Consider the following 14195-nt stretch of genomic DNA (forward strand, 5'->3'; position numbering starts at 1 on the left):
ATATTGTAGCTGTTTAGGCCACCAGCCTAAATATTCGCTACCACCCTAATGCACTTTTTTTGGCAATATTATTATTTACAGGTAACGGCCACCCCTGCCGAGCGATAACTTCAAAGGGGAAAAACTCGACGAAAGTTAGCTATCGACAGGTGGTGCGGACCTTTTTCGTTTTTAAATTTTTCTTTTTCTAATTTGGAACGTTCAAGAGCCAGCAGCTAGCCCCAGGTGAGTTTCCTAATTATTTCGAGTGTATACCTTAAACTTTAAATTGTGGTCTAAATTGTGGACTGCCAAGGGAATTTATTTTGTATAATTTAACTCCTTGCCATTGTCACGTAATTTTTAATTTTCAATTTGCGATTTGCGGGTAATCCCTTGCATAAATTTGAACGTGTTAAGTGCATTTTGTAGTTCGGTTAATTTCTTTGCAATTGCTACGTCCTTTATACATTTTCAATAAACTTATATTTTGTAAACAAACTTGTGGTTACGATTTACTAATTCGGTATTTATTTTCTTTTATTTGCAACGCACACGCTCGACTTCCCCGGGTCCACACTGCCCCGCAAAACATTGGTCCTTCGAGCCGGATTCTACAAGTACGTCTTCAACAGCGACATTGAGAATATGTACAGGCAAATTTTGGTAAAGGAAAATCAAAACCAATACCAAAGAATAGTTTTTCGACTCAAAGCAGAGGACCCTGTCAGCGTGTTTGAGCTCAACACGGTAACCTTTGGGGTAAACTGTGCCCCCTATCTAGCGATCAGAACCCTACATCAACTTGCTGATGACGTCGAAGCATCTCTGCCAACCGCAGCGCACATCTTGCGAAACAGTATGTACGTCGATGACGTCCTTGCAGGGGGGCATAGCATCGAGGCAGCAATCGCGGCTCGCGACGAAATCACAGCTGTATTAAAGTCAGCAGGATTCCCTCTGCGAAAGTGGACCTCTAATTGCAGTAGGATACTACAGGGCATACCCAAACTTTACAGGCTTACGGAAGACTTTCTTGAGTTCGAGGACGCGAGCATGGTAAAAACCCTAGGAATCCGTTGGAACGCGCATTCCGACTATTTTTATTTCACAGCGAAACCAATCGAAAACCAGGATATCTTAACAAAGAGGGCGATCCTATCGGCCATCGCCAAACTCTTCGACTCGTTAGGCTGGCTTGCTCCAGTTATCATCGTAGCCAAGATATTAATGCAGAACATTTGGCTGGAGGGGACGGATTGGGATGAACCGGTATCCACAATCACTCTAGATCGGTGGCAAACCTTTATGCAGGAGTACCCCGCCATTAACCGGATTCGTATACCTCGGTGGGTGCACTTCACCCCAACCAACGATATAGAAATTCACGGCTTCTGTGACGCGTCCGAAAAAGCCTACGCTGCTACGGTTTACGTGCGAGCTAAGATCAACGACAGGATATACGTTAGTCTACTCATGGCAAAAACGAGGGTGGCACCAGTAAAAAAAATTTCATTACCACGATTGGAGTTATGCGTTGCCGTCTTGCTGGCTGAGACTTTGGAAACCATGATGGAGAACCTGAACTTAAGCAAATTTAACATTCACCTATGGACAGATTCGACCATCGTCCTAGCATGGATTCGAAAACCCCCATGTTCCTGGTCAACATTTGTAGCTCACAGGGTGACAAAAATCGTGGAGAAGGTAGGAACGAAAGCATGGCATCATGTCGAGTCCGCATCAAATCCAGCGGACTTAGCCAGCAGAGGACTTCCAGCCACGGACCTAGTCGACAACTCTTTGTGGTGGCAGGGACCTTATTGGCTGAAAGAAGGCAAAGCGGAATGGCCATCTCAAGGCGGACAGGAGTACCACACAGACATCGAAGAAAAACGAGTACAAGTGCATGCAGCAACAAATATCAACAATAGCGAGGATATTCTTGATCGGTTTTCCGATTTATCAAGGGTGTTGCGAGTAATCTCCCACATTATAAGATTCGCCAATAGAACCCATCCAAAAACTAAACCGTATTTTAAAGCAGAGTCGCACCAGATTTCGCCTGACGAAATCAAGGCTACGATTAGCCGCCTCATCAGGATATCCCAAACAAACCACTATGCTGAAGAAATAAGCTCTCTGAGAACTAGGAAACTCATCGCGGCCAAAAGCGAGATCCTCTCCCTAGACCCCTTTATCGACGAAGATAGTGTCCTTCGGGTGGGGGTCGTTTCAACGCATCCAGGGACGTTCCCGTCGACGAACGTCACCCGATAATCCTCCCTTACGCCTGACGACTCACCCGTCTCCTAGTCCAGTTTGTCCACACCATTTCCGTACATGGCGGAAACCAACAGATGATGCGGCTCCTAAGCACGCAATACTGGATACCTCGGGTCAAAAACATGATCCGATCCATCATACACAACTGCAAGGCCTGTACGCTATTCCGCAAACGTTCCCCGACGGAACTCATGGGAATCCTCCCTGCGGAACACACTACCTTTAGCAGGGCATTTACCAACACCGGGGTGGATTTCGCAGGACCGTTTGACATAAAGTCTTACAGCGGACGAGGATGCCGCATGTCTAAGGGTTACGTCTGCCTATTCGTCTGCTTTGCGACTAAGTCAATCCACTTAGACTAGCGACCTCAGCACCGCCGCGTTTCTAGCAGCTCTTAGTCGGTTTGTCGCCAGACGAGGATGCCCGAAAAACCTCTATTCCGACAACGGAACGAACTTTGTCGGTGCGTCGAGGGCTCTCCGCTCAGAGTTCAAGGCATTCCTCGTTGATGCGCGCAACCAAACCCTCTCTAAATATGCCCACCAAACCCTTACATGGCATTTCATACCAGCAGCTGCTCCTCATATGGGCGGGCTGTGGGAAGCGGGAGTGAAGAGTTTCAAAGCCCATTTCAAAAGATCGTATCGAATAATAAATTTACTCTCGAGGAGTTTAGCACCCTCCTCTTCAGGATTGAATCCTGTCTGAACTCCCGTCCCCTGAGCCCATCGTCAAATGACCCATCTGACTTGGAGCCACTTACTCCAGGCCATTTCCTCGTGGGACGGCACCTGTTAGCTCCACCGGAGATCGACGTCAGCGAGAATCGTGCACCACTCGTCAATCGATGGGAAAAACTCAAGGCGCTGCATTAAACCTTCTGCAAGCGGTGGAAAACGGAGTATCTCACCGAATTGCAGAAGCGCGTTAAGTGGAAGCATCCACAATCAAACCTTAAACAGGGAGACCTTGTCGTCATTAAGGAGGATAATCTGCCCCCTAACGGATGGAGACTAGGTCAGATAGCCAACCTTCATTATGGCCCCGATAACCGAGTTCGAGTTGTCGAACTGGATACGGCAAGGGGACAAACCACCAGACCAATCATGAAATTGGTCCTCCCCAGTGAGGGTGTGGAAGATCTGTAACTCCCAACCGTTCTAACAAACTCCGTAACCCAGCTCTCGTTCACCCCGAACGAGGCCAACAAATCCGTAACCCAGCTCTCGTTCACCCCGAACGAGGCCAACAAATCCCATAACCCAGCTCTCGTTCACCCCGAACGAAGCCAACAAACCACTTAAACCCGCTCTCGTTCACCCCGAACGAGGCCAACAGAACCCTGCCTAATATTTTATTACCGTAAGGTAATATCGTTTAACATCATACCTTTTAAATCTGTTTGCGTATCAACCTCCGTTATTTTTGCGCAGGCTCTGCCATCCTCCGTTAGGTATGCGCAGGTACTGCAGGTTCCTGTGGTTTTGGCTGTAGTAGCATTTGAAGCAGCTGTTTTGTTAAACGTTGTTTCACCTTTAAATTAACTGATTTGAAATTAAGGTGATTTAGCTTTTATTACTACCTACTTACCATCATAAATTAATTCCAATCATCGGGTTGCTTGTATTCTGATAGAACTGGTAGATGCAGCATGATACTCATATGTCGTCCTCCGAAAGCAGCAACAGCCAGGCGCCAGCAGCCAAATAGACACCCAAAAATCAACCGCCAAAATCGCATAAAACCATGTCTTGCCAATAAAATTCGGCACTTTTGGCATGTAGTTGCACATCCCGGAGACGGCTGTGGCAAAGAGACGACCCCAATCTGCGATGATGGTAAGTGTAAATGGAATACCAACCAGCGCAAAGCAAATGAAAAAGACGCGTCCACCCGTTGTTACGGGCACAATGTTGCCATAACCTATTGTTGTTAACACAGTTGATGAAAAGAACACAGCTTGTAAAATGCTCCATCGCATCCATGGGTTTACATGGCTGTATCAAAAATATCCACACCCAGCGCAATAAGTTCCAAAATAACAAGAGGCGTATAAGCGCCTGGCAATATTTTTGGTTTATAAATAGGCAGTTCATTTAAGCAATGTTTCATAATTGTAATTAATTGATTAGCATCTACTTCTGTGGCGCTTAAACCATAGTTATGAAAACCTTCAAAAATGTAGCCTCCAACAAAGCTATGCTGATCCCCTTTCGCTTTAGCATGTTTAATAGAATCGGAACGCGCAAACGTACTATATCCACCAACGATTGGCACGAATAATGTGCTATTTCGTTGAACTTTGGAGTTTTTATGTAGTTCACAACATATATCCATACATTTTTGGGTACGTTCAACACTTTTTACTAAACGCCTTTTAGAACCTTGTAAATTTGTATCAGCATCACAGAGGCCTTGATATATATCTGGTCTCCACCTTTCTATATATTTCATGTGACTTTTGGCGTCCAGTGTCTCCTTTCCGTGTCTAGTAAATAGCGGTACTATATCTTTGTCATTATGCCCACTCGGTGTGATCTCACAAGGATCTCGTATAATCAGCATTGTTAAAGTATCTGGATCAGGATACCCCACATAGCTTCCAAGTAAGCCATGGTACAGCAGTTTTGATTCTGTCATACATTCAATGTGTAAGAAGGGGTTTTTCACTACACGACCTTCTCACTTTATATTTTGTCAGGATTTAAACACACATGTTTTAACGTTATAATATTTAATGAGTATTAAAAGAGTTTAATTAAAGTACATTGAAAGTTAGAATATTTGATTATATTTCATTTGGCCACACACGAATGTATGATGTTAATCGTTTCGACTCTTGTTGGTAACTAACTCGTCGTGAGAGAAAGACTATTAGGGTTGCTGTTGGTCGGTAATATGAAAATATGATAGGGTTGCAATTATTCGTCTTACAAATGGTTGATAATGACAATAGGTAACGTCGGAGCTTCTTGGGTGATATATCGAAATACTTCGCTACTTAGATATGGAATGCTTTCGCCTTTAGTTGTTTGTACTAGCATAGGTGTTCTTCGTTGTTTGTTTGTTTCCGTATGAATTAGGATCCCAAGACGAGCGGAAGATTTACTTGCATTCTTAACAACAAATCTCATTTTCATAACAACAAAACAACCTTTTAATTAATAAATATTTACTAAATCACATCCACACGAACCAGCTCATTGTAAATTTTACCAACCAGTTTTCCGCGGCAATTCGTTAATTAAACGTTCCAATTCCGCAGGACGTTCAAGTTGACGGAAGACCTTAAATTTACTGCCGCCTTTGTATGGCCTGCGACTAGCCTTCACCGTGGCAATTGCTCTTTATAAAAAATTCCTTTCGTGACTATGCATTATTTTGATATTTCTGATCACCAAAATAGAAGAGCCATATTTCATCTCTGCAGGTTAATACAGAGTGGTACGAGGCACATGAGTATAGCCTTTTCGTAAACGTGCCAGCCAAACATGAAGGAATCGCATGAACAGATAACGATGGCTCGTAACAAATTGATTTTGATCTGCTCTTCGTTGTAGCCAAAATCAGTTGTACAACTTTATCGGCTGTATTGTAAAGTGCCCAAAAGTTAGGCGCCCATCATGCATGGGTCAGGCCCCGCTTAAATGGAAATAAACGACTTAAAACCTGCGGCAATTGTCTGTAGAAAGGACCAAATGATGCAACAAAGGCGTGAAACCAACAACCATTTACCAATACAAACATTTGGATTACACCCGCTTTGGAAACAGTAAAATTTCAGGAAATAAACAGCTAATGCCGGCGCCATATACAAAAATATGTGCTTAAAATTGAGTAGAGTTGCAAATATGAATGCTGAAACCAAATAACGCTCCTCCAGCAAGTAGCTAATACTCAGAAGCAATATACCGAATAGAAAGGAGCCCATTATATTGAAAATGAATATGATCCACAAAAATCAAACCCACATTGTATAGCATGATAAGCTCTGCAGCAAAGTGGCGCTGTGACTTCTCGGGTACATTTAAAATTTGCAGACATAGTGCCACACCGAATGCTGACATCAACTCCGCAAATATTTCTGTTCCGCGTTGAAAATATGTATATAGTTGCCGTTGATGCATAATTAAGATTTGTAACAATCAACATTTGAGGATCAACATAATGTGCCACTTGCGCTATTATCCATTCAAAATAGGCAAATAAAGGTGGAAAATCGAGTGTCCATTCGCTTGTCGCATCATAATACCATTGATTGAATGGTAGAGAATGTGTTATAGCCAACCTATTGCGATGTACTTCGAAATCTGTGGAATGGAGAGCAGGTACAAGCAGCAGTTTGCTTGCGCTAGATATAGGGAATAACTTCCAGAATTGGCTTTCCATGTCCTAACCAGTTTATTACCAAAGAAGTCCACCTGGTCCACAACAACCAATATTTTTGCACTTAGGTGGTGCCAGCAAACCGCCCAAGTTGTAGCAAGGTACCTGAAAATAAAGATTAAATAAAAAGAAAAGGAGATTGAATAATTTTTGCAGAATTATAAAACGGGAACGATACCAATATACTTATCCAGCACCAGTTTTCTTCATTATGAAAATTCATTCAAAAATGTCTCTATACTCATTTCCATGAATGAATGACATTTTTGAATGAACGAAACAAGGGTGCCACTCGATTACATTTGCCTTTGTCTTTTCTTACGCCGTAAACACATTGCGCGCGACCCCATGGGATCACAAGTCGGATCCGTGGGATCCAAAAAACTCGAGTGTTAGTGCCCGAACAACTTTACCTTTTTTCGACGAATGAAAATTTTGTTTTATTTTGACAATGTGGTGCATAAAACCACAATCAAAATCAACTTCCTTGTAAAAAAAAGGGGGAAATGAACCACTCGAGACCGAAATAATTTTCGCGTTTTATTTGCATTGTTTTCCCTGCTAAAAAGGGTAGGGCAAAATTAAAATGTAAAACATAAACAAAACGTGTCACACTCAATAGTGGTCTCGCTTTCATGATAGAAATTGTCTCTGCGTATTGAAGTTCCGATAAAGTTTCGTCAGTCCCTTTAGCTTGAAATCCAAGCAAGAATAAAGGAGTGTCATATATGCTTTCGATACCACAAACAAGGGAGAAATTAAAATTTAGAAAAGATTATAAATTTGATGTCGCGTCAGGACTCAGACGCGAGTTTTCCCTAAATACTTTCATGACATGACCATTATGTATCATTACACTGCAATGGGTATCACCGCACAGCTGTCTCATTCCAACGATTGGAAGAGTGAGCAGCTGACAGCTCTACAAATTATCACACTCGATAGTGTAGTCTATTTCCGCCAGGATGTGTTGAAATCAACAAACACACCACAATTTGTGATTCTCACACAACATGGCACAAATCAACACAAAGAGTGTTCCCAGACAGCGAATAAAGGCCTCTTTACACCTGTCGCACATTTTATCTGCACGACGTCATTTGACTAGTCATTTTACAGTCATTCATAGGTTATATTCATAGTCACATTTGCATGGGCGTGGGTAAGTTTTGTGACCAAATTTTTGTAGGGCAATTACAAGGAGCCGTGACAACACACGGGTTTACCGTGATATAACGTACATTAGCGCGTGTTGCCTGCCTCAGGCAAACACCAAAAAATATAGTTCGCCCTAAGTCTATATTTAATAATTCTTAATCTTACTATTGGTGGCTTTCCATATCAGCATTTTCATTCTGATGAAACTATTTTCAAAACGAAAGATAATTTTAGGCGTATGTCAATCAAAGTTTACTAAACCTAACAGTGGGTTCAACCACTACACGTCACTACATCGGCATAATAACTTAACCAGATTATTCATCCCAAATAAACCCTTATCCCGAGTACGTCAACCAATAGGTCAGCCAGAATCGACCCCGGGTCTCCGGCAATTAGCCACCCAACCAACCTATGCAGCGATATTACTAAACGCTACCATTTCCAGACATGCCTGGATTTGCATTCAAAAGCTCCAAAACCGAGGCACGTCCAAATGCGTTCACCATCGCTTGCCGTCTGTGCACCAAACCGCACAGAGTGCGATTGTGCCCAATTTACCGTGGTATGTCGACTGAGGAGCGACTACGTGCAATACTCATTCACCGATATTGTCCCAATTGCCTATCCCCGTTCCACCGCCTGGAAATCTGCCCTAGCCAAGACCGATGCCGACGTTGCAGTGAACCACATCACACGACGCTACATATGGACGAGGATCAGCCGTCGCCGCCTCAAAGCAAGCACGACGCCGACGATGCGAGCTCGGATGAGGTCCTCTCAATCCACGTCACGGAGCAAACGAAATGATGGGCCCAGCAAGTCGAGGAGGAAGAGGAAGAAGAGAGGCTGGCCAATGCAGCAGAGGTAGCCCAATCGGGCAGCTTGGAAACGCCGCGATTCCTGCCACCACTACGTCACGAGAAACCCGAGAACCGCTCGCCTATGCACGGCGCTTTCACGCGCTTACAAATGGGGGATGGCGCGGAGACACGTCCTTTCCGCCCATCGCACCGCTCTACTGGTAAACAGCGTGACGACGCGGAACCTCGTCCGTCCCGCTCGTCACGACAGTTCACTGGGAGGGCGGCCCCTAATAAGATGCGCAACAACCATCGTGCTCTCGTGAGGCAACAACAAACCCCCACTGGCTTCAGGGGTGGTAGACTCCGGGACAATTTAGCGGCACCGACTATAACTCGAGCATTGATCGCCATCGTGCCGACAGCCATAGTCCGAATTGAGGCAGGAGGTCGTTTACACCTGGTCCGCGCCCTGTTAGATGCCTGCGCTCCCACCAGCATTATCGATGCCAATCTGTGCAAGGATCTACACCTGGAGCGTAACAATACCGCACGTCTTTCGCGGTGCACCGTCGTTCTTCGCGGGATATATGGGGTAGCAGGAAAGATCACAACCCAAGCCACCGTAATAGCAAACTATGCCAGGTTAAACCCCACGGCAAATCTGGACCCGTCGATAGCGGCCCCATTCCAGTTCATGAAGCTGGCCGATCCGACATTTTACCGATCGTCGCCAGTGTTGCTCACTTTGGGCGCCGACGTCTACGCCAGTATTATGGTCGGAGGTACACCCACGTCGACTGTCGGCGGGCACCTACTTGAATACTAACGCTTTTCTTTTTCATCCACAGTTCAGCGAGGCTGCATTACTGCGAGCACGGATGTCCGCCGGAGATCGTACTTACGATCCAACTATACATACACATCATAGTTTTAATTTATTTATTTTATCCAGCCTTGGGAAGGTTGCTGGCGTCCTCACCAGTTTTGCTTTTGCTCTTTCGAGTTGCTCGCTGCAAGGGGGCCGGCATGGTTAGGCCACCAGCCTAAATATTCGCTACCACCCTAATGCACATTTTTTGGCAATATTATTATTTACCGGTAACGGCCCACCCCTGCCGAGCGCTAACTTCAAAGGGGAAAAACTCGACGAAAGTTAGCTATCGGCATGTGGTGCGGACCTTTTTCGTTTTTATATTTTTCTTTTTCTAATTTGGAACGTTCAAGAGCAGCTAGCCCCAGGTGAGTTTCCTAATTATTTCGAGTGTATACCTTAAACTTTAAATTGTGGTCTAAATTGTAAACTGCCAAGGGAATTTATTTTGTATAATTTAACTCGTTGCCATTGTCACGTAATTTTTAATTTTCAATTTGCGATTTGCGGGTAATCCCTTGCATAAATTAAAACTGATCCGGAAAAATTGAAGCGATTTCGAGGTATCCATTACCTAAAACAGTGAGACAACTTCGTAGTCACAGCACATGTCTAAAAAAATTAAGGTTAAATTTGACCAAGAAGCAATTATGGCTTTGAGAGATTAAAGAAATTACATGCAATTCAAGTCGAACTAACTCAGCCGGATTTTACAAAGAAATTTATATTGGCAACAGATGCCTCAAATGACGCATTGGGAGGAGTATTAAGTCAAGAAGGAAAGCCCATTACTTTTATATCGAAAACATTGAATTATACAGAAAGAAATTATGCAACAAACGAAAAGGAGCTTTATGCCATAGTTTGGGCATTGAAAACTTTAAGAAATTACCTTTATGTGGTATCAGATTTGGAGATTCACACAGATCACCAGCCGTTACCCTTTTCGGTTTCTCCAAGAAACCGTAATGTTAAAATGAAAATATGGCACACTATAATCGAATAATAAGCTCCAAAAATAATTTATAAGCCAGGTAAAGGGAATATAGTAGCGGATGCATTATCTAGACAATATTTGACTCAGGTATCTGATGACTAATCAGATCGTGCTACGCAGCATTTTGCAGAAAGCTCAGATGGTGTGGAAATTCCGGAGACAAAAAAACCAGAAATTTTCCTATAGATGTAACAAACAGGGAGGACTAAGGTGCGATAATAGAACAAACACATAACAGAGCACACAGGAGGTTTGAGGAAAATATAAAACAAATTTGTACGATGTACTATTGGCCCGAAATGCATAAGCAATTCAGAGAATATATTAAAAACTGCGATATTTGTAATGGAAATAAATATGACATGCACCCGAAGAAAATACTGATTGGAGAGGCTCCTGTACCTAACGAGGAAGGAATACAGGTTCATATGGATATATTTTGTACTCAATCTTTGAAAGTTATTACATCTATTGACGCATATTCAAAGTTTTTGGTGATTAAAGAAAGATGTAGCAAACAGGGAGGACCAAGGTGCGATAATAGAACAAACACATAACAGAGCACACAGAAGTTTTGAAGAAAATATAAAGCAAATTTGTAAGATGTACTATTGGCCTGAAATGCATAAGCAATTCAGAGAGTATATTAGAAGCTGCTACATTTGTAATGGAAATAAATATGATTGGCACCCGAAGAAAATACCGATTGGAGAGGCTCCTGTACCTGATGAGGAAGGAATACAGATTCATATGGATATATTTTATGCTCAATCTTTGAAATTTATTACATGTATTGACGCATATTCAAAGTTTTTGATTATTAAACGAATTGAGGATAAGACTGAGTTGGAAGATAAAGTATTGGAAATATTACGGGGTTTCGCTAATGTAAAGATGATAACACTAGATAATGAACCAGGATTTACTACTGTGCAATTTAAAACTTTGATGGAGTGACTTCATATTGAGATTTATTTTTGTAACCCAAATCACAGTACAACCAATGGACAGGTTGAAAGAATTCATTCAACGATAATTGAGATTGCAAGATGTATGAAGCAGGAATATGATTTGGCCAGTTTTTCTGAATCAGTGTATAGATCGGTTCATCAATATAATAAAACAATACAGTCCGTAATAGAAAATAAACCATTCGAGGTACTTTACAATAAGGTTAAACATGATATTGTGGCACCAAAATTACTATTTGCGCAAGAAAAGGTGTTACGTAGACAAAACAAAAACAGAAAAATGAAAACTTATTCATATACGAGAAAATCATAGGAGAGATAAATAAGTTAAGTATAAGGAACAGATAGTAAAAGAGGATTTAGACAATAGGGTTAAAATTAATCACAGAAACAGAATAGTGCACAAAGATAATATAAAATCTTAATCTTATGCAATGCTTATGCTAAGTGTCCAGTTATTGTAAATATTAAAGTGGGTTAGGTATCAAACTCAATAAGCTAAAGTTAAGTTATAAATAAGAGTAATTCAGAAGAATAGCCAGTTTGGTGTCAACGTTACATTCGGTAACTAACCACTCGAAAATAAGTTTTATTATTTTCTAAAAAACACCTTCTAAAATAGGAGGCTGTTAATTTGCATATTTATCAGTTTTGCCAGGTTGATGCGACTAAATCGAATATCACAATGAAAATTACTTTAAAGCTCTCAGCAAGAGCTTTCGTTTAATATCAATATTACACACACATTCTAGGGGTATCCCGGTCCACGTTTTGGCCTATATCTCGAGACCCTAGTCACCCAGCGGTATAATAATTACTATGTACTAAAGCACAACAGCTTCAATTTAATACCCATAATGTAAAAACAGAATGGGAAATTCTTAGTTCTGGAAAAGAAAAACCTTCGTCTTGTTCGAAGGAACATATAGCCAAAACACACACACACAGAATTTGATTTTTTAAACGGTTTTATTTAGTTTGACTTGACAGGCTGGCTGGCTGGCCGGCATGAATTTTGTAATTCAAATTTAAGTAACTTCGCGATCTGGTAACCTTGCCGTGCGCGGACGTGTTTTTGATCGCTCTTCGAATTGTTATCCTTTTTACTTTGTAAACAAGTTTTATCTTTTATAAATATTCATTAATATAATAGAAAACAGTTTATAAGTTTAATTTCGTATTAAATCTTTACACAGTGCAATACACATAGTGGCTTTTTGTGCAATTTAAACATTCAGTCTGTGTGTTCATATATCATAGATTTTCACAAAAATTTGTGATAACTGCATACCTTTTTGTTGTTAGCTGCTATTAGCAAGTCATTGTGTGCCCTTTTTGCTTTCTGTTGTGTTCGCTCCTAGCTATCCGCTGTCTTGCGATTTGCATCCAGTGCTCCAAAATAACTCTCGCCCATATTTTTTGAACAGCTGTTCAATTTATACTATACTTATAGTTTCTTTTGCCTATTTTTCTTTTGGGTTTGTTTAACTTTTCAACTATGTTGGATTGCTGTGTCAAGAAGTGCCCCAATCAAAATAAAATTTCCCGTGGTGATACTTATGTTTGTTGTTGGCTTTGTGATAATATGGCTCATGTTATCTGTGCCGGTTTCTCTCACATAGGTGGTCGGTGGGTGACCTAATATCCAGCAAACTGGGACTGAATTGGACATGTCATGATTGTGGTTCCGTAGAAAATGACATTCGAGCTTTTATGAGGCAAACTCAGAAAGAGTTCAACAACATTTTTATTGGGTTTCGTGACCTTAATGAAGGATCGAAAACGATGGAGGCTCACTTTAAAAAATTGAAAGTGATATCTGAATCCCCAAAACGTAAGAAATTTATGCCCAACAATGACTCCAACTTGTCTTCGAGTCAGGGGCAAAGCTGTCCTCCTACGAATGTCCCTTCAACCGCGTTGACTGATACGAACAGGCTTACCAAAGACGTTATGAACAATGCAGCTCAGGAATCTCCACAAGGCTGTGTCGAGACTTCCAGTGAGACGATCTCTGGCAAATTAAATGATGTATGAACTAATAGTGGTACCTTTGCGGCTGTTTGTTCTACGTCACCAATGTTGATTTCGCTGGACTCCCCAATTCTTCCTACACCTCCACCGGTATCTCTATCTCCAACAATAACAGTTACCGATACAGGGGTTGTAGCTGGCGATACAAGTGTACCTGAAAAAAATAGTACTTCTTTGACGGGCTCGATAACCAACGCTAGGTCAAGCAATGCGTTTCCTGTAAACTATTCTATAACGGCCGCACCTTCCCAGCTCTCTGGTGTGCTATCTGCTACTACTTTGCAGGTGACTGCCGTGCCACCTCGTAGGGCTGTATTTGTGTCCCGATCACACGCCTCGCTTACCGAAAATGACATTGCTCATTACGTTTGCCCTAAACTTGGTGTTGCACCCACTAGTAACATCAATGTGTATAAATTTAACTTTAAACATGAGAGAGACACCTCCTCATTTAAAATATCCCTTTCAGCTGAATATTTCGATAAGGTCCTTGATTCCTCTTTTTGGCCTAAGCATACTGTGGTTCACTTGTTCACAAGAAAGGCGAGGGCCGAACCTGTTTTATTACAGTTAAAAAACGGTATGACGAACACAGTAATAACAACACAAAGGTAATTGCTGATCTGTCCCATCATCTCATTAATTACCAAAATGCTCGTGGTTTACGATCAAAACTTGTTCCATTCTTCCTTAATTCTTTCAAC

General features: G+C 41.9%; 2 protein-coding genes and 1 pseudogene across 2 annotated transcripts in view; 1 reads left to right on the forward strand and 2 right to left on the reverse strand.

The window, feature by feature from the left end:
• The window catches only part of LOC137234912 (paired box protein Pax-5-like), a 2462599-nt gene that overhangs the window by 1747467 nt on the left and 700937 nt on the right, over positions 1-14195 (forward strand). The window lies entirely within an intron of this gene.
• On the reverse strand, positions 4258-5402 carry LOC137234419 (queuine tRNA-ribosyltransferase accessory subunit 2-like). Its single transcript, XM_067757972.1, has 2 exons — positions 5225-5402; positions 4258-4934 (listed from the first exon to the last, which is right to left on the reverse strand). Exons 1-2 carry the CDS (start codon positions 5400-5402, stop codon positions 4258-4260), a joined length of 855 nt encoding a protein of 284 aa, XP_067614073.1.
• On the reverse strand, positions 5687-6657 carry LOC137234420 (probable dolichyl pyrophosphate Glc1Man9GlcNAc2 alpha-1,3-glucosyltransferase; annotated as a pseudogene).

The sequence above is a fragment of the Eurosta solidaginis genome, chromosome X, assembly GCF_040869045.1.
Source record: "Eurosta solidaginis isolate ZX-2024a chromosome X, ASM4086904v1, whole genome shotgun sequence".
Taxonomy (NCBI): Eukaryota; Metazoa; Arthropoda; class Insecta; order Diptera; family Tephritidae; genus Eurosta; species Eurosta solidaginis.

Coding starts and splice junctions, on each gene's coding strand:
- LOC137234419 (XM_067757972.1), bottom strand. CDS start 5,402: ATGAGATTTGTTGTTAAGAATGCAAGTAAATCTTCCGCTCGTCTTGGG. Junction 4,935..5,224: donor CCAAGAAGCTCCGACGTTAC/CTATTGTCATTA, acceptor GTCGTGTAGTGA/AAAACCCCTTCTTACACATT.